General features: G+C 36.3%; 1 protein-coding gene across 1 annotated transcript in view; it reads right to left on the bottom strand.

The window, feature by feature from the left end:
* Window positions 1–19,653, bottom strand: part of Sod1 (Superoxide dismutase 1) — a 55,193-nt gene that overhangs the window by 12,007 nt on the left and 23,533 nt on the right. Inside the window, exons 3-4 of the mRNA XM_090377388.1 lie at window positions 12,451–12,520; window positions 5,331–5,448 (exon numbers count right to left, since the gene is read on the bottom strand). Of these exons, the coding sequence (XP_090233514.1) occupies window positions 5,331–5,448; window positions 12,451–12,520 (188 nt within the window). The remainder of the gene's footprint in view (window positions 1–5,330; window positions 5,449–12,450; window positions 12,521–19,653) is intronic.

The raw sequence follows: 19,653 nt of genomic DNA, 5'->3' as shown, positions 1-19,653 counted from the left end.
TGCTCTAGTAAAATGTGAGCTCGCATGGGGTGATAACAGTGAGTTTGCCTTAACCCTATGAAGTTCTTTACAGAACTTTCACTTTGACCATTATCATGGTGCTGACTAAGAGAATAAGTGACAGCAGTACTAATAAATCTACCAAGAAAGGGAAAGTGATCGATTTGGATCAGAAAATTAAACTAAGAATGTATGAAAATGGTCAAAGATCAACAAGTATTGCGCTGAATTCAGATTTGTCAATAATAATATAGTTGCAATATGTTATTAGTCATTCAAGTTACATAAAAAACTTGACGAAGTAAGAAGTTACGTCTTACGTTTACTTATGTCGAGGATTTCTGTATTTTTGGATTAACCAGGAAATCTATTATCCACGATTTGCTTTTTACCGCCTATCCCGGAAAGTCTGTCTACTGTACTTGGATTTCAGGAAAGCTTTTGATACTGTTGCACATGGAAGACTGCTGTACAAATTGGAACTATGGCATTAAGGGATGTCTGAGTGGGAGAAGACAGAGTGGTAATAAATGGACACTGCTCTTCAAAGACTGTTATTAGTGGAGTCACTCAGGGTTTGGTGTTGGGCCCATTGTTATTTTCTGTGTTTATCAACAATGCTGATGAAAGTATATCAGGGCTAATGTCCAAGTTGTAAGCTGTGTAAGTGTGCTTTCTTGCATCATATGCCTATGCTAATAGTGAAAAGGATGTCACTGTCCCTTTATAAGCTGATAGACTTCAATTAAAATATGTTCAGGCCTGGAGGCTACATTTCAAGAGAATTCAAAGAGGGGCAACAGATTGGTGAAAGGAGTTAACAGATGTTCATATGGAGATGTCACTGCAAAGCTTGGCCACTAGCATGCTAAAAATCATTGAAATGATTTGTCTGCCATAGTGGAGTTTGATAAAATTCAAAGCAAAATTGGGTAGTTAAATTTCAACACCACATTGGAAAGCTTAAAAAGCCTTTATTTCAATCAAGAAACTTTTTTTGACATTAATGTTTTTACTGGCATTAATCCAAAAATTTTGGAACAAAAACCGTTGTGCAAAATGCATTACAGAAGTGACGTCAGCTTCCCCAGAAGTGAATTACTGTAACTTGTATCATATTTGTATGATGGCAATAATTTATCTTCTACACAACCAAATTTAACAAAGTTAGGCACAGAGCTTCATCTTAGCTCTATACTAGAGGAAAAACTTTCAAACCTCTGAAAATTGCAGTAGTTTTTCCTAGATAGTAAAAATATGAACATGTGATCAAGGAAATTCTCACATAATAAACAGGATAATGTGGACATATCATTGGAAAGCTAAGGAATTTAGAAAGAAATATTAAGGTTTTAAGATACAAAAAAAAAAAAAAAAAAAAAAAAAAAAAATGGGAAATGCATTAATTCAAAAACACATCTGGTTTCAAGACACCTGGTGTTTTCAGATTGAATGTCATTTTCTTTACAATTAACCACTCTGAGGCTGGAAAAGAGTTCTGCACATTTAAGAAAGCATTCTTCAACTAGGACATGTCATCAGATCTCTCAATAAATACTACACTTAATGGAACAACTATAGATGGTGTATTTAGTCGTGAACTAAAATCAAGGTAAAAATTATATCCTACTTTAAACATCACAGACCAATACTTTCAGTAACTAATATGTAATTATTAATAAAATGAAAATCATTAACACATGCCGATGACGCTTAAATGTAAAACAAATATGCTAGCAGCAAGACACATGTACCTGGTACAGAATTTTTTTTTCTCTCTATCTCACCATCTCTTATTGCCAACTCATAATGAAATGCATGGGAAGGACTGAAGCAGCTGCAAAAAACTATTTTAATATATCTTCTGATTTCTTATATAGCTGAAGTTAAAGCTCCCTTATCTATCTTTAAAAAGATAGAAAGAAGTTAGGTAATGTTAACAGTCATTACATTTCACAGCTGCATTCTATTTTATAATTTATTGTCTGCAATTAATGGGTTAGTAAATAATTATTAACTTGGTGCCAGTTAATTATTAATTAATCAACTAGTAAATAAAGTTGTTTTCACTTCACTGTGCATACCTCAATGTAGTTTTCATTCAAACTTATAATACATTACTTGTATCCTTTTGGATTTTAACACAAATTGTAATGTAATGCATTTCAAACATTGATTTAGCAAATTAAACAAATAGCAACATATACCTCAGATTATAGTATGTGTTCATTCTGGTAATGTACTTTACTTATTTCTTCCTGGACTTTAACTGAAATGTTTATATGGTGATTAATATAATAGAAATAATTCATGACTTATATTTAGTAAATTGATAAAAAAACAAGCTCCTCAAAAAGCAGCAACTTTTATGCACGAGCCAAGAATAATCATTTCTGCAAATCCACGATATTGCCGATAATATGTATGAAAAAAATAAACTACTGTTTTTAAATGAAATTTGGGATGGCCCAGCAAATCTTTCCAAGATTGATAAACACAATTTCATGAAATCTCATTATATACATTGCGAAAACAATAAGTGCATTATACATGTGTATACACAAATGCACCTATGTAGTCCATATACAGAAACCATGTATCTTTTAAAAAGATTTTATACCCAAATAACTATCTCACATATCACCTAGTTAGTTTACTATGGTTGTTAATTAAAAAGTAATGGACTTTAATTTGAAGCATACTGGAATAAAAACCAAGCCATAAAAGCACTGATTAATTAGTAATGTTATAAACAATGGGTTTTTTTTATGAAATTGGATCTATAAACTTTTCTTAAAGATTTTTTAAATCCGTCAAATGAAGAAATATTCATTTGTCTAGGATGAAATATAAATCATTTATGGTACTTAAAGCATGACAGACCATATTGTGGATGAAGTCTCCAGGTCCCAATTACATTTCTTTGCTTGCTCTTGTACTTGAGAAATAACTCCTATTTAGGTATCACCTTTTTACTGTCATTTCAGTGGTGTTTTTTCTTCTGCACAGAAAAACTTTCTCATATCTAGCCAATTCCTAAAAGAGATGAAATCCCACCCAATTATTGTCCTACTGCACTTACCTCAATCTTAGGAGAGTAATGGAAATATCCATCAATGGAAATCCTTACATTGTCTTCACCTTCTAGCTGATTAATAATTGCCACTGGATTCAATAGGTATCAATCCTCTGGTGTGTGTGTTTGTTTGTTATTTGGTTTTTAGGAGCATTAGCAACTAAGGCCATATTGCTCCAGGATATGCAGTGGTCATTCCCTGACCTTTCCGCATCCTCCGTATTTGGTGGTGATGGGCTCGAACCCCGGTCTAATCAAGAAGCGTGTGCTACGCACTGCTGCTGCTCCTTCCCACCTGGCTATGGAGGCGCCCCTCTGGTGTTATGACTTAAATAAATCATCTTTGGGAAAATTCCAGAGAAACTCAGCTTTCAACATTTAAGGATTTCAATCACGTTTGGCCTTCTAAACAAGCTTTTGTCTTATGGTCTATCTTCCATTTAATGCTAGATTCCCTGAAGTTCTGTTCTTTCACCACTTTTCTCCTTTATATTAATGACCCTCCTCCCCTCAATAAGGGGGGGTGTCATTAATAGTTTTGCTAATAATGGCATACTATATTCCATCTCCAGTTCAATAATCCCTGCTCTGCACAAATGGCTATAAATTCCCAAATGTTCATCCCACTAGGTCTTAACCCTTTCAGTAATGAATTTGAAAGTGTGCAGCTTCATGGCAGTGAGTTTTCTGCTAGCAGCAGGCTCTGAAGTGGCTCTTTCAGGGAACATAAGGTCTTTTAAAAATGTCACCAATGTAAGCTTTAAATATAAGTATTAAAACAGTACAGTCACTCCCCGACTTACAGAAATTTGACTATGCAAATTGTTGCCAACCAGTGCAAACTTAAATTTGTGGAAATGTATTTTGCATCCCATAGGAATAAATGAAAGTATTGTGAAAATATCGTAATGTAAGCCCAATAACACATTGGGTTTTTTTTTTTGGTAATTTGTTCCAAGACCTCAGAAGTTAAAATTTTCTATATAAATAATCTATTTATCTCTAAAAGGTCATTTTTATAATGGAAATTGCGCTACACTTTCATCATTATCATATGTTCCATTATAAGAATCAATTTTGAATGCCTTTGCGATATTTTTATAAAATACATTTCTGGAGGTCACTACCAAAACCAATTTGCAATTTCTGGTTTATTGGGCTTTTCTGTTAGCACAATCTATTATAAACGGGTAGTAAACTATCTTATTGCATTTGCAATAAAATTGTTTGCTTGTGTGGGTTTTTATGTTATTATGGTGAAATGTGTTCCCCCTTCGATGAGATATTCAATCATAAAAAACAAATAAATTTTCAGAATCTTCTCTTCATTCCTATTTTGCATGCTGATGATTTTTTCCAACAGAAAGTGCAAGTGCTGGCATTGCTAGGAAATGAAACAAAATTGATTTAGAAATGATTAATTAATGAAGCAGGACAAAGTTTGTCCTCTATTGCACAGAATTACGTCTCACTGCTTCAACAGTAAATACTATTTTAAGGGACAGTGCATATAAAAGAACAGCTCAAAGGATCAACATATTTCAGACAGGAGCCAGTCCACCTCAACAGTGATCACAAAAGTGTTCAGGTGCTATATCAAAGATGGAAAGCTATTAATAATATGGAAAATCATATTCAGAAGCAAGTGCCCCTGAATCTAACGGCCATTCAAGTAATAAGTATTTATGAAGATAATGATAAGTATGGCAAACCCCAAGCACGACAAGCAACAGGTGGTTCAATAGGTTCAAGCATCACACTAGCTTCCAAAACATTAAAGTATGTGGTGAAGTTGCCAGTACCGATTCTGCAGCTGCAGAGAAATTGCAATGTGTTGGAAAAAATCCCTTCTAAATCTCCACAGCCCTCAACTTCCACAGTGGCATGCTTATCAGCTGGAGAGTTAATTCTGGAAATGATGCTCGAAAGGTAAAACTTGCTGATGTTATGCCTGTCTCCTCTTTTTATAATTTTAAAATTTTTGTAATTTTTCCTGTGCATGAGATAAAAAAATTGAATAATTCTATTTATATCTTCATCAAACATTTGTTTTTTTGCTTCTATCAAATTCAGTGTGCATAGTTGCGAATGCAGAATTTCCCTAAATGCTTATTTAGGGAAATTCTGACTTACGTAGTGTTCCACAGAATGCAACCCTTACATTAATCAGTGAGTGGCTGTACTAATAAAACAATATCATGATGGATATTTATTACAGAAACAAATAAAAGGTAAACAAAATCTCATTACTTACAACCATGGAGCGGCCAATAATAGAAAGAGGGCCAACAAGGGAAATCATTTTATCCGATATTTTCACACTTGCAATTCCACTACTTCCAACTTCAACATTTCCCAGGTCCCCTGCATGTCTGAAGAAAATAAAAGCAATATAAAAATAAATAAATCTGTCAACTACTGAGTGCCAGGCACTCAGGATGAAGGGTCTGTAGTCACAAATGGTCATTAGTATAGTATCTCAAATAGAGATTGATGTAACTGAAAGTTTCTAGTACCCCGACTTGGTCTAAAACTGAGGAACTAACGGAAACTGTCTATTTCAGTCTTTCCAGTTGTGAATGACAAGGGTGGGAGAAGCAACTGGAAGGTGAGGCCCATTCAAGACTCTGCACCTCCCCACCACCGGCACCTCTTTGCCGGGACAACTCCAGCTTTGAAAATTGTTAAAAAATACTTTTCATTGCAAAATTTATAAATGATCTTTAAAATTATTAACTATTTAGCAACCTTTTTTGTCACCAAAAGGAGAATTACTTAGTACAAATAAGTGCACCATCGAAGTACAATAATTTTTTTTAAATTTTAACACAAAGTAAATGATAGATTGCAATCAGAATAGTTTTCCCTTGATAAGCATTGAATAACACATAGCTAATGTGATTAAAATTTTTAGCTCCATTAGCGACAGAAATAGAAGGGGGAAGACAAATTACTCACATTTTCTGTCTGGTGCTGCCATTTTTAATTTTAAAAATATTTAAAGATTATATTTTAAACCTACTTGTTGAGCTCTTTCTAATGGTGTATAATAAGCTATAGGTTGTCAATAACATTTGTCCCCCCCCCCCCTCATTTCTCAGAGAAACTGTCAATAACTATCAATATGGCATTATGTTGGCCCACACGATGTACAAGCCTGTGCAAAGTTTCAAGTCAATAGCTCAAGTGGCTCCGGAGATTCAATGCTGCGACGGAGAGATAGACAACAGAGTAACATAATGGTCCTTCGTTAGACTACTGACCCTAAAAATGAAAGGAAACATCTATGAAATCAAGAAACAAGTAAAGTATGTGGAAGATGAATAAATTAAAATGATTAATGTTTTATAGACACCTGCACTAATTTTAGAAATTATTTCAATTAAAATGTAGTAATAGTTATCCAGGCCACAAGTCCATGATAGGTAAAAGAAACTTCAAACAAAAATCAAACTGGCTTGCTTCCTCAAAGCAATTGTTGCTTTAAGAAAAATTGTGTAATCGTTATTTATTATTATTAGATTCTCACCTATGATGTGAAACTTATGGGATACCATATGTATATGAGCATGTGTGTGCACGCACATTCATATTGGTACTTTCAGCAGCCTGGAAAGCAAGGTGCCTGCAACTTTAGGCCCAGCCGTGGATCATCATGGAACAAATAAATACATGGACAGTACCAGGGTGATAACTAAGAGTAAGAACATGTGCATGTGTACTAATGCTAGGAGCATTGTAAATAAATTTGAAATATTGATTAAAGTCATCAAATGCAGATGTAGGTATAGTGGAAGCATAGTGACACTCAGATATAGATGATTCTGAATATGGGAATACAATGTATACAGACAGGACAAGAGGAGTTATTTATTATTGTTATTTGGGTTTTTTTTTTAAGGAACATTAGCAACTAAGGCCATATTGCTCGGGGATATGCAGTGGTCATTCCCGGACCTATCCGCATCCTCTGTATTTGGTGGTGACGGGCTCAAACCCCAGTCTAATCAAGATGCGTGTGCTACACACTGCTGCTCCTTCCCACCTGGCTATGTAGGTGCCAAGAGTAGTTGTCTTGCACTTAGTTAAGAAGCACAAATCTAGAGCAGTGCATCCAGTAGACAAGTCAGTCGTGTGATATAAGCACTGGGAAAACAAAATTGAGTAGGAGTGTTTATAGACCTAATGACTGTAATGAGTATACCAAATAATGAAACAGAAATAGTGGGTCAGCAAATCAGAATGTCTCATAATGGTGGATTTTAACTTTCCAGATGTTGACTGGAATTTGTGGGTTGGTCACTCACACACTATCAAGACTTTTGTGGATTTCTTGGATGATTTTTCTACAGCAGCAGCATGTTAGAGGCAAGAAGAGGAAGTTCTTGATCTGGTTATCAAGAGTGATTCTTCATGCATTAAGAATCTGCAGGTTAAAAGTCCACAGGGTGGCAGCAATCACTGTACTAAGAATTTAATTAAAGACAACTATTGCCAAGGATAAAGAGAAAGGCTTTTGCCTTTGTAAAGGTGACTACAGTGGTCTCATACAGTTTAAATTGTGCAGTGTGACCAACTGATGTTACCAACAGCAAATTCTAAATGGCACGTAATCAAAGAAGCTACTAGGCTTTTCATATCAATGAAGAAACTGTTCAAAGATTAGACCTAAATGAGCTAAGTTCCAGTCAACCCTTCCCCCATCTCTTCCATCATGCAGTATAACTTGAGGTTATCATGGACATCACAGCAAGATCCAAGCTTCCTTACAAGGAGGGTACAGCTCTAAAACGGTGTTTGCAGGCTGGCTGCTAGTTAGTACACCAGACCAAACTTGTTGGTAACTTTTTAGGAGGCTGCTGGGTCACCTAGTGTATAATCTTTTTTTTTTTTTCTCTTTTTGGAAAAAGAAAAACCTTGTGCAGGCGAAGTTTTTACTGCTCCTGGAAATAGTTTTCTGTTTTATTAGCTTAAATTGGCATATTAACTTATTTTCTAGAGTAGCTTTATATTCCAATTTACAATACTTAGTTTAAAGTTTAACTTAAATAGATTTTGTAGGTTATTACTTAGTATCGGTAAGGGTATATAATCCTCGTGTAACAAGTTTTGCAGCTCCACTGAACGGAATGTTTTTTAGCCATATTTAACTGCTTTATTGACCAATTATTATATTAAATTATTTTCTATAAGTAGCTTATAGACCTAGTCAAGATCCTTGGTTTATTCTGAATTGAGACAGAAAGACTTTGGAATTTAATTTAGTATTTAAGTGTCTGTAGATTTACTGTAAGTAACTTGCCGCCATTGTTATAAAATACGTTATATCCTGAACTAGATAGTATATTATATAATACTGTCAATTAATCAGTAAAATCTATTAATCTTGTTAAAAACTTCATTGTCAATTAAATTATACTTTTTAACTAAATAAATATGACTTAGATTTTACAAACGTAACATAATTAATACATAACTTGATACGCAAGTTATATAAATGGAACTCTTAGATAATACTCGATACTGAAAAAAAATATATAAATAGATAGTGTTATAACTGTGTTGGAATACAAGTTTAGGGTTATAATTTTGTACTGAAATTGAATCAGACCAGAGCAGCAAAGCAAAAGGTTCAAGCTAATGGGAGTGCTGTGGCTCAGGGGAGAACTGGGGGGGGGGGGGGGCAGAGTTGCCCTCTGAATCAGCCTTCTAAAATGCACTGCTTACTTGATGTCTGTGGAACAATCGAATACGGGACATGATATTGCCATGGAGTATGTCTTTGTGTGCGTGCACGCGATGTAAGGAAATCAGGCGACAGCTCAGCATTGTTATGGGCCTATATGAGAGTTTGAAGGACAGGGTGGATGCCCTTGAAGGATCTAAATTGAGAGGCCCATCAAGCTCTCAGCTGCCCACATCAACGTCAGAGTTGGCACTTGATCATTAATGCAACACAGCAGAAACCGCAAAGGTAGAATGTGCTGGTGCCATACCAGCACATTCTACCTAATGTCACCTTGGTGACTATTGTCAGGGGAACATGGTATGTAAAAAAGGATAGGTGGAACAGGACCAGGGTATGTCTGCCAGGGGGCAAAGGTTGATGATATAGAGCAGATATATTCTTGTAAGGGCACAAAGGGTGATATTATTGTACACATTGGCATTAATGATATTAAGAGTAGGAGACTGGCGGAATTACTTAAGTACAGGTCACTGTTGAAAAAGAGCCATGAATTAGGGTTGATTCTGCAATTCTGCCCAGACAATAGGAGGGAGTATATGGCGAGAGCCTTGTCTATCAATTCGGCCCTGGAAAGATTGTGCAAGGCTCAAGGGGTAGAATTTTTTTACATTCTGCTCTGTGTACTTATACACAGTGTACTTGTTAACAACCCAGAGTTGTTAACAAGTACACTGTGTGTACTTGTTAACAGGAGAGACTGCTTCTGCAGGGATGGGATACACTTAAATAGAAAGGGTGCAAGAATATTTGCTGATGCTATCGAGGCAGTGTTAGGTGGTTGGAAAACTGCTAGCTTGGGGGGATACAAGGACTAATAGATTAACAGTAGCCACTGGCAGAGGTGAAAGTGATTCTTGCACTGCTTCTATTGGAATGAGCAGCAGCCTGGAAAACAAGATGCAGGATATTTCAGAGACTGCTGGGAGTCATTGCGGTACAAGTAAACACATGGGTTGTGTTAGGGTAGCTAAGAATAGGAACAGGTGCATGTATAGTTGCATGTACACCAATGCTAGGAGTTTGGTAAATAAATTTAAGGTAATGCTCAAAACATCAAAAGCAGATATTGTTGGAATATCAGAGACATGTCACACAGATATAAGGAATGCAGAACTGGAATTTGGGGAGTACAATGTGTACAGAAAGGATAGGAAGGGTAATGCTATTAGTTAAGAAACTAAATCCAAGGAAGTGAAGCCAGTCGACATCACTGGACAGTGCAGTGTCAAGTCAGTTTGGTGTGACATAAGCACTGGGAGATCAAAATTGAGAGTAGAAGTGTGCTATAGTCCTAATGGCTCTGATGAGTATAACAAGAAACTGTACAGGGAAATCCAGTGGGCCAGTAAATCAGTCCTATAATGGGGGATTTGAATTTCTCAGATATTGACTGGAATTTGTGGGTTGGTCACTCACACACACTAGAAAGGGTTTTGGGGATTTATTGGATGATTGTTTTCTACATCAGCATGTTCGGGAGGCAACTAGAGGGAGTAGTATTCTTGTTCTGATTATCAGTAGTGATTCTTCATGCATTAAGAATCTACAGATAAAGGAACCACTAGGTGGCAGCAATCACAGTGTGCTGAAGTGGGATTTACTCAAAGAGGTAACTACCATCAGGGGTAAAGGAAAGGTTTTTGCTTTTGTAAAGGCAACTGATGGTCCGAGACAGTATTTAAACTATACAGTGGGACCAACTAATGTTACCAACAGCAAATTCAAAATGGGAAGCATTCAAAGCATTATCTTGGAATGCTACTAGGCTTTACATACCAACTAAGAAATATTGTTCAAGGTTTAGGCCTAAATGGATGTCAGATGAACTAATGAGACATATGGCAGAGGAAAAAATGCATGAGGTACATATAAATTAATGGGTGACATTGAAGCCTATGATAGATATAAGCTGATCTGTAACCAAGTCACAAAAGAGATTAGGCAGACAAAGGCAGATTATGAGAAATCCTTGGCAAAGGATGCAAAGAAAAACAGAAAAGAGTTCTTTACCTATGAAAACTCTAGAAGGAAAGGGATGAATCAGATTGGTCCACTGGATATTAAGGGTTCAACTGTTGATGACCCTGCTCAGGTGGCTAACAGAGCAGGGTCATCAATCTAAATGAGTATTTTGCATTTACATTCACACATGGAGTTATTCAGGAAGGGGAATGCCAGAAGTGAAGTAAACTTTGGTAGTGAGCTAGATGATTTTGTAATAACTGAGAGCAAAGTGGAGGAGAAATTGTTGAGGATAAGCATAAAAAAGGCACCCAGGGTGGATGGGATCTATCCAGTTATAGTAAAGGAGGCAGCAAAGGAAGTAAGCAAACCCTTAGCCATAATTATGAGAGCTTCTTTGGACTCAGGGGAGGTACCCATGGACTGGAGATGCGCAAATGTGACCCCAATTCACAAAGGAGGATCAAGGGGCAACACAAGTAATTATAGACCTGTTAGTTTAACTTCTGTTCAGGAAAATTAATGGAGGCACTGGTTAAAGAAGCACTGCAGGATCATATAGACAAGATATCAGTTATATCTCATACACAGCATGGTTTTGTTAAGGAAAAGTTTTGCCTGACCAATTTGATTGGATACTATGATGCAGTCACAAAAGAATTGGATGCAGGGAATAACTCTGATGTTATATATTTGGATCTTAGAAAGGCTTTTGATACTGTTGCACAAGGAAGACTGCTGCACAAATTGGAGCAGTGTGGCATTGGTGGCAAATTATTGCTATGGATAAAGGGATGGTTGAGTGGCAGAAGACAGTGGTAATTAATGGACACTGCTCATCATGGACTAATGTTATTAGTGGAGTCCCTCAGAGTTCAGTGTTGGGTCCATTGTTGTTTTCTGTATTTATAAATAATATTGATGATGGTATATCAAGATTAATGTCCAAGTTTGCAGACGATCTGGGTATATTCCTACCATGTGTACGCTATATCCAAAAATTTCATTTCTTCATACAGCATGACCAAAAGAGACTGAAAACGTGAATGGATTTGCTAACAAACCAAGGTTGCAACATCATTGAAAGAATAAAGTGCTTAAAAAAAGGAAGTGGGCAGGTCAGATATCGAGAAGAACTGACAATGGATGGACTAAATGAATTTTGGAATGGATACCACTTGACTGACTAAATGCTCAGGAAAAAGGCCAAAGATGAGGTGCATCAATGAAATTGTGAAATTTGCTGGTGTACAATGCCAACAAAGCACAGGACCACAGTTGTTGGAAACATTGAGGCCTTCATCCTGCAGCAGATTGACAGTGGCTGAAAATGAGTTATATAGTATGTTGATATCATTAATATAAAAAATTTATGGGCTAGTGCCATACATTTTTTTGGAAGTTATGGACTAATGCCATAAGTTTTCAAAGCAGCCCTCATAAGTGAAAGTATTCATTTCATTTCTTAATTCAAAAACCACAAAGTATTTAAAATTCCAATCCCTGTTTTAAGAATTCTAAATTAAGTCATTTTAACCAGTGCAGTGAAGTGTTACTTTTCCAGTTCTCAATCTTGCACACAATCTTTTAAAGAAAATAACATTTCACTATAACTAAGAGATCAATATAAACTTCTACAATTATTAAATACAAAAATGCATACCGGTTTTCATCTTCTGGACCACCATGTTCTTTGCCATGTGGATTAAAATGAGCCCCGGCACTAGTACAACCTACAATTTAAAAAGCTTATCATACAGCAATATACATGACAACACAAATTAAATGTTATTTAATCTTTATAACAGACTAGAAAAACTTACAATATTGCACCATAATAAATACATTTATTTTGCAGTAACATTAAAATGCCTTTCCCAATGCTTTTGGTCACATGCAAAATAAAGATCAATTACAAGCAGCTATATTGCTGTCACAATCCAAGGGGAATCTCCAACTCAGATCTTAACCCCTTTTCGTGTAAGAATTGAGAATGCACATGGGCTAGGGAAAGTATGAAACGTGCTCTATGGAGTCTCTTGGAATTCTGAACCTTTGTAAAGTGAACACTTTGTACATAAATACTTTTCAGTATTAAACTATCCAACTGGTCTTATTTCATCTTGGTTGAACAAGATTAAATGGATATTAATGTCAGAAATTAATCAGAATTTTAAACAAGTTACCTTTTTTGATTTAGTAATATCCTCTATGTACAGGCACCCTCCCCACTCTTAATTAGAGCCATAAAAACAGAGCACTAAGTGAATCCACCTTAAGCAGGGATGATTTATCCATAAATATAATGGAAATAATTCTAACTGGTTTGGGTAATCAGTGTCTGACTAATTTGAAAACCCCATTTCTCTACATATGTGCAGCAGAAAAATTTAAAGCTTTAAATATAAAAAAAACTTTAAAAAAATTATACAATGAAACAAATACAATACTGTATGTTCAATAAAATGCAAGAAAGAATATTTGAAAATCACAGAACCTTGTATGTATACTGTATTTGCATTATTTACAATAACAGCTTGCAATAACTTGGACTTTCAAATCACCCAAAAGTACTAAATGCAGTTCAAATCTAGCACTTCCCAAATCCAGACTTTTCAGAATATCAAAGTTTGATACCTTCACATTAGCAGACATATGATACAAAAAACAAGCTTATATAGCATCAGCCAAAAAATACACCTTCCCATTTCACCCATCCCTTCACTCCAAAAGTATCAAGTTCAACCTTAAATTTATTTAAGCTGTCAACTTCAACAAAAGATGGAAGCAGTCAACCATCCAGTTCCAGGCAGTCAACCACCCACTGGCTAAAAGCAAATTTCCACACATCTATTCTACAACTGCCTTTCCTCAATAACAATTTATGCCCCCTCAGGTGCATAATCTGAGCAAGAGAAAGAATCCCATCAGCATCGAGCTTGCTCAAACCATTCAAGGCTTTATACACCTCAATCAGATCACCTTGCAGGTGCGTAGTCTCCAGACTCTGCAATTTGCAGAATGTAATCCATTCTTGGTAACAGCACTCCTTTGTTCCACTCACTAATCTTGTTGTCCTTCTCTGTATTCACTCAAGGAGCTCTACATCTTCCCTAAAATAAGCCCTCCAGATTTATAGCAGTACTTAAGGTGTGGCCTGACCACTGCCTCATACAAGGAGATAATCACCTCCGTATCCCTGCTAGAAAAATTCATGTACAGTAATACATTTTGCACACCTTAAAATTAGGTGATATGTGGGTCCGACGAAAGGGCCCGAACTTATGCGATAGGTGGGTCCGACGAAAATTGCTTAAGTTGAATTCGCGTAAGTCGGGGTAAACTTTGCATATAAATTTTGTTTAATTGGGACCAAGGACTAACAAAAACACTAGTTTAAAAGAAAAATATTTAAAATTGAAGTTATTTATACATATTAATACAAATTATGTATTAAAAAAAGAAATTACGTAAAAAAGTTATTTCGACGTTGATGGCTTCATAAAATCTAACAAATTCGTCTGACGACACAGTGCCTTCTTTTTTCACGCAGAATTTCTTCGTAGCAAGCTAATAATTTTTTATTCCTTGCTTTGTAGCTATAACGCGTTCTTTGTTTGAGCATGTTTTCTAAAATTTTTAAGCCCTTTTCAGTTGAGCTGAGACCTGTCAAGCTTGCAATTGTCATGTGCTTTTCTGGTGGAACTGGGTCTGAAGTGTCAGATAATTCAGTGACGTTTTGCTCACACATCTCTATGAGCTCATTCATTGTCAGTTCCTCACTATGTGAATCCAACAGCTCGTTGACATCACCATTGACTTCCAAATCTAATTGCCTGGCAAGATTAACAACTTCTATCATATGAGCGACATGATCAGTTTCTTTCAGACACCATTCAATGTTTTTTTTGTGAATTTCATCCCAAGATTCTTCAATGATTCTTACGGCATCTAAAACATTGAATTGTTTCCAAAAGTCTTTAACAGATATCTCACTATTTTGTCTCATAGCTTCATTCAGACGTGCAAATGAATGCCTCGTGTAGTAGGCCTTGAATGTTTTGATGACTCCCTGGTCCATCGGTTGAAGCAAGCTGGTTGTGTTTGGAGGCAAAAACAACTTTCACACATCGGTCGAAATTAATTAGGGTGGCAGGAGGGTGACCGGGTGCATTGTTAATAAGAAGGATCAATTTAAATGGAATCTATTTAGACTTGCAATAACGTTCGACTTAGAGTATGAAGTGGTGACCAAACCAGTCCTCAAAAACAGAAGCTGTCACCCAAGCTTGATTTGACTTCCAAATCACTGGTAAGCTAATTTTAGATATATTTTTTAAAACTCTTGGGTTTTTGGAGCGATAAATTAAGAGAGGTTTTAACTTGCACTCGCCAGCTGCATTCCCACCGACCATCATTGTCAATCGGTCTTTGGAAACCTTAAAGCCTGGAAAGTTTTTTTATTCGTGAAAATGATGTAATTTCCGACAAAAGTTGAGCACGAATTCGAATGCACACATAAATATGACAGTTGGAATGCAAATTCTTGTATGTGTGCAGCTCATGCGGCAGCAAAGTTGAATTTTGTTCATCTTTCGCTCTCACTCTCTGCCATTGCACCGTATATCGATAGCATGTGAAAAACGACCTTGAAGATAGTGGGCGGCAGTGTTGCCAAACGAAAAAAATCAAGAACCGCGTAACTCCAAGTTCGTGTAAGTCGGGGTATTACTGTATATCATTGATAAGATCACAAGCTACTCTTGTAGACTGCTGCACTGATCAGAAAACTAAGGCATATGATACAAGAAAGCAAGCTTATACAGCATCAGCCAAAAAATGCACCTTCCCATTTCACCTGTCCATTCATTCCAAAAGTGAATAGTTCAGCCTTGAATTGAATTTATTTAAGCTATCAACTTCAACAGATAATCACCTCCTTATCCCTGCTAGAAACGTTCCTGTATATCATTGACAAGACCATGATCTACTCTTGTAGACTGCTCAGAAAACTTCATATCTGACTGCACAATTACCCTCTGGTCTTTTTCATTCTCTACTACCCTAAGTGTAGTACTGCACAGTTGGTATGTTATTCTGGGGTTACTGCTACCCATATGCAGCACTTTGCATTTGTCAATGTTCAACTTCAGTTGCCACTTCTCAGCCCATCTGCTCAACTTTTCCAGATCATGTTGCAGTACCATCCTTACTGTCATTAACAACCATACCAACCTTTTGTCCCTGCTATACATACCCTAGTCCTAGTCCACCTGTCCTTTTTGACAATCTCCTATCTCCCAAAATGAAAATAGTCACCAATAACTAGCTTCCATTGGGCCAGCACATTCTGCCCTGAAGATTGCTGCTGTGTTGCCAGATGCACAACAGTAAGCTCTGAGGTTGAGCTGGGCAGCTGAGAGCTTGATAGCCCCCCATTTTAATTCCTTTGACTGCATTTACCTTACTCTTCAAACTCTCCCTAGACACTCATCAGAATGCTGAGTTGGCACCTAATTTCTTGACACTGCACCTAAGACACACAGACATCCTCCTTGGCTAGATCATGTCCTGTTCCAGAAAGATCTGAAAATATTCCACAAGTTGTTTTTTTTTTTTTTTTGACTGTGATGCATTTGAGAATTGCCCCTTCAGTTCTCCCCTGAGAACTGAAGCAGGAGTGATGTGGTGCAAGTTTATTTGCTGCTCTAGTCTGGGGCATGATTTCCATATATGATTTAATTAACAATGAAAATTGAGGTTAATAAATTTAATTGATTAATTGACTATACAATACTATATTAAGCTAATGCAGTGATATGTATTATGTTATCTAGTTAAGTTATACTTTACACTTCAAGTTACACTATACTGTAATGGTCACAATGTTAAATTAGTTATATCCTTAACTAAATACAAAAGATTAGCGCTAGCTGACTCACTTGATCTCTTTAAGACCATTTTAAAAAAGTTGCAACTACCTACATAGTAAGCTAAAATCAATCATTTGGACACAGAATGCATATAAATCAAAACTAAATTGAAAACAGCATTGCTGAGCACTGTGCTGCTCAAAGCAACTCCATCAGGAAACAGTTCCAAAGAAAATTTCTTTAAACACTTCAATAAACTTCAGCTAATTTGAACCCCTGAGCAGGCACTCCATTATCAATAACAATGCTGGGCAGGATGTATAAAGTTTATATTTTTGTATAAGAAATGGTGCAGTGACTACTTTTTCCATCTATAATACTGAATGACCAGTGGCAGACTGGTCAGGGTGTCAGCTTGCCTGAAACAATTAGGCCCCCTTGCAATAACATTAGACAACGTTAAAAATGTTAATGACCTTTTAGTAGCTTGAAAATATAGTTGTGGGTGGGCCCCTTGTCGCCTGGCAACCAATATTTTTAGACCCAGTCTGCCACTGAATGACTATAGCATTTTAGAGCCATGGACACAAGAAATGTGTGCAGTACAAACAGCTACAAAAAAAATAGCAGACATGTAAATTATTGATGAACACTAAAAATAATTTCTGGAGAAAGCTTTTTTCCCTTAAAATTTAAAAATGAAGACAGCTTTCTCCTTGCCATAAATTGGAAATGTTTTGCAGCATTTCCAATTTGGCTGCCAACTGAGCCATTTTCTTGTTATTTACAGTATCAGTAAAAGTCAATTGAAATTGTTAAACACCCTTTGAAGGAAAATACTAGGAACTGCAGTTGATTTGAATATTAAGCTGCAAAGCATCACACAATTTTTGCCCAACAACTCCTCTCAACCACCCAAATACCTAATGGATATTTGGGTGCTTGAGAATAAAGAGAACTAATAGAAACTTCCATTTTCCAATCACAGTACCATAAGAGGGAGCAATTTAAAACTTGCCCACATTTCATCAAAGGAATAAACAGATAATGGTTTCTTGCTTTAACAATTTTACATCAATAATAAAACTGAGTAAAACACATTTTACATAACAATTAAACATAAAACAAAGAGGAACTACTTTCTGTGGCAAATTCCTCAACCACGTCAGCCAATATGCCAATTTTGAATAACACCTTTGAGGAACATGTTTATGAGATGCTAAAAATGAACTCAGCATGTTGAAACAAAAGGAAAAATGGTAAATAGCTGCCTGGGATCTGACAAGTTCTTCACATGCATAATTCCAAGTAAACAATTTTTCACTCCCAAAGGTTTGGGAATGAAAAATTCAGATTTTTAATTTTTTTTTTTTAAGGAGCATTAGCAACTAAGGCCATATTGCTCCGGGAATATGCGGTGGTCATTCCCTGACCTTTCCACATCCTCCGTATTTGGTGGTGACAGGCTTGAGCTCCAGTCTAATCAAGAAGCATGTGCTATGCACTGCTGCTCCTTCCAACCTGGCTATGGAGACTGCATATTAATTAATGATTAAAAGCACATGTGCTTTTCAAGAGGGACCCATCAGATCCCATATAGTGGATGCCTGCACAGAACTTTCCAAGTTAATCACTGAGCACGTTTCATTGTTGAATGTATTTGAAATTACTTTATTTTATCAGTTTGAGTGAAAAATGTCAAAATTTGTTCCATAATACAAGTATCATATTTTGCAAACAAACTGAAAATGTCAGGTTTAGAGAAATGATTCTCTATCATGTACTACTATTTTTGGTAGTAGCTTCAAAGAGTGAAAAGATAATTCAACAGACTGCTGTGTTGGAAGAACTTTAACTGTTGTACACCTGAAAAAATTGGAACTGGACAATCTGCTGTATGGCTATTGATAAAAACTTGCAAAAACATTTCACACAGCTGTCATGGTATTTTAAGCAATTATTTGAACATGCATTTAGTTAACCCAGTGAGGTGCCTCAGATGTTTACCAACAAAGCAGATAAATTTGTACCAGCCTCAAAGCATCTGATAGCAAACTGTTGTTCCTTGAGTATCATCAGTGGGGGAAGAGACTTTCTCTATAGCCCACAAAAACATGCATCAACTTCAAAACTGCCTCATTTGCTATGATCAAGAGAAAAAAAAAAAAAAAAAATCAGCAAGATAAGACAAAAGGGAGCAACATTAAGTTTTTCTTTAAACCATTATGGTATTGTGCACTAATACAGTGGTATCTGGGTTTGCGAGCATAATTCGTTCCGGAAACGTGCTCGTAATCCAAAGCACTCTTATATCAAAGCGGATTTCCCCATAAGAAATAATGGAAACCCAAAGCTCAAAAATATTCATATACTGTAAAAACGATTAATACAAAATACATACCTTTTTATATTTTTAATATTTAAATTTAATATACATAAAGCAATGAATTTATTAATTATTGGGTAGGAAGACTTTCACTGTCACTAACGGAATCACTGCTATCTGTTGACTTTCTTTTTGTGCGACTTTAACAAGGAACCTATCCAATGACACTTGCTTTTGCCTCCTTTTGAGGATTTCACGGAAATATGACATTGCATTGTCGTTAAACAGATTCATTGCTTGCACTGCCAATTGTCTGTAGTAATTTTAAGGTGTGCAAAATGTGGGAATCAGTGCAAAATTTTGTCTTTCAGACAAAATTTTGCACTGATTCCCACATTTTGCACACCTTAATCTCATTTGGAGAGAGGGATGTCTCCATTTTTTTCTCCTCCTCTGACAAGATCTCCATAACCACTTGCTGTTGCTCGTGATGCAAATCCATCAGTTTGTCGGTTGTAAACTCCTGGCCATGTTCCTCCACCAGCTCTTGAATGTCGTCCTTATTCACCTCCAGTCCCATGGTCATCCCCAAGGACAATTTCATCAGCAGCTCCTGTTCATGAGCAAACCCCTCAACACAATCAGACCACAGTTTTCTCTAAGCAGA

Source organism: Mastigoproctus giganteus, chromosome 7 (assembly GCF_048544385.1).
Source record: "Mastigoproctus giganteus isolate SK-2022 chromosome 7, ASM4854438v1, whole genome shotgun sequence".
NCBI lineage: Eukaryota > Metazoa > Arthropoda > Arachnida > Uropygi > Thelyphonidae > Mastigoproctus > Mastigoproctus giganteus.
The sequence above is the reverse complement of the archived record's forward strand: the minus strand, read 5'-3'. Positions and strand labels throughout refer to the sequence as shown.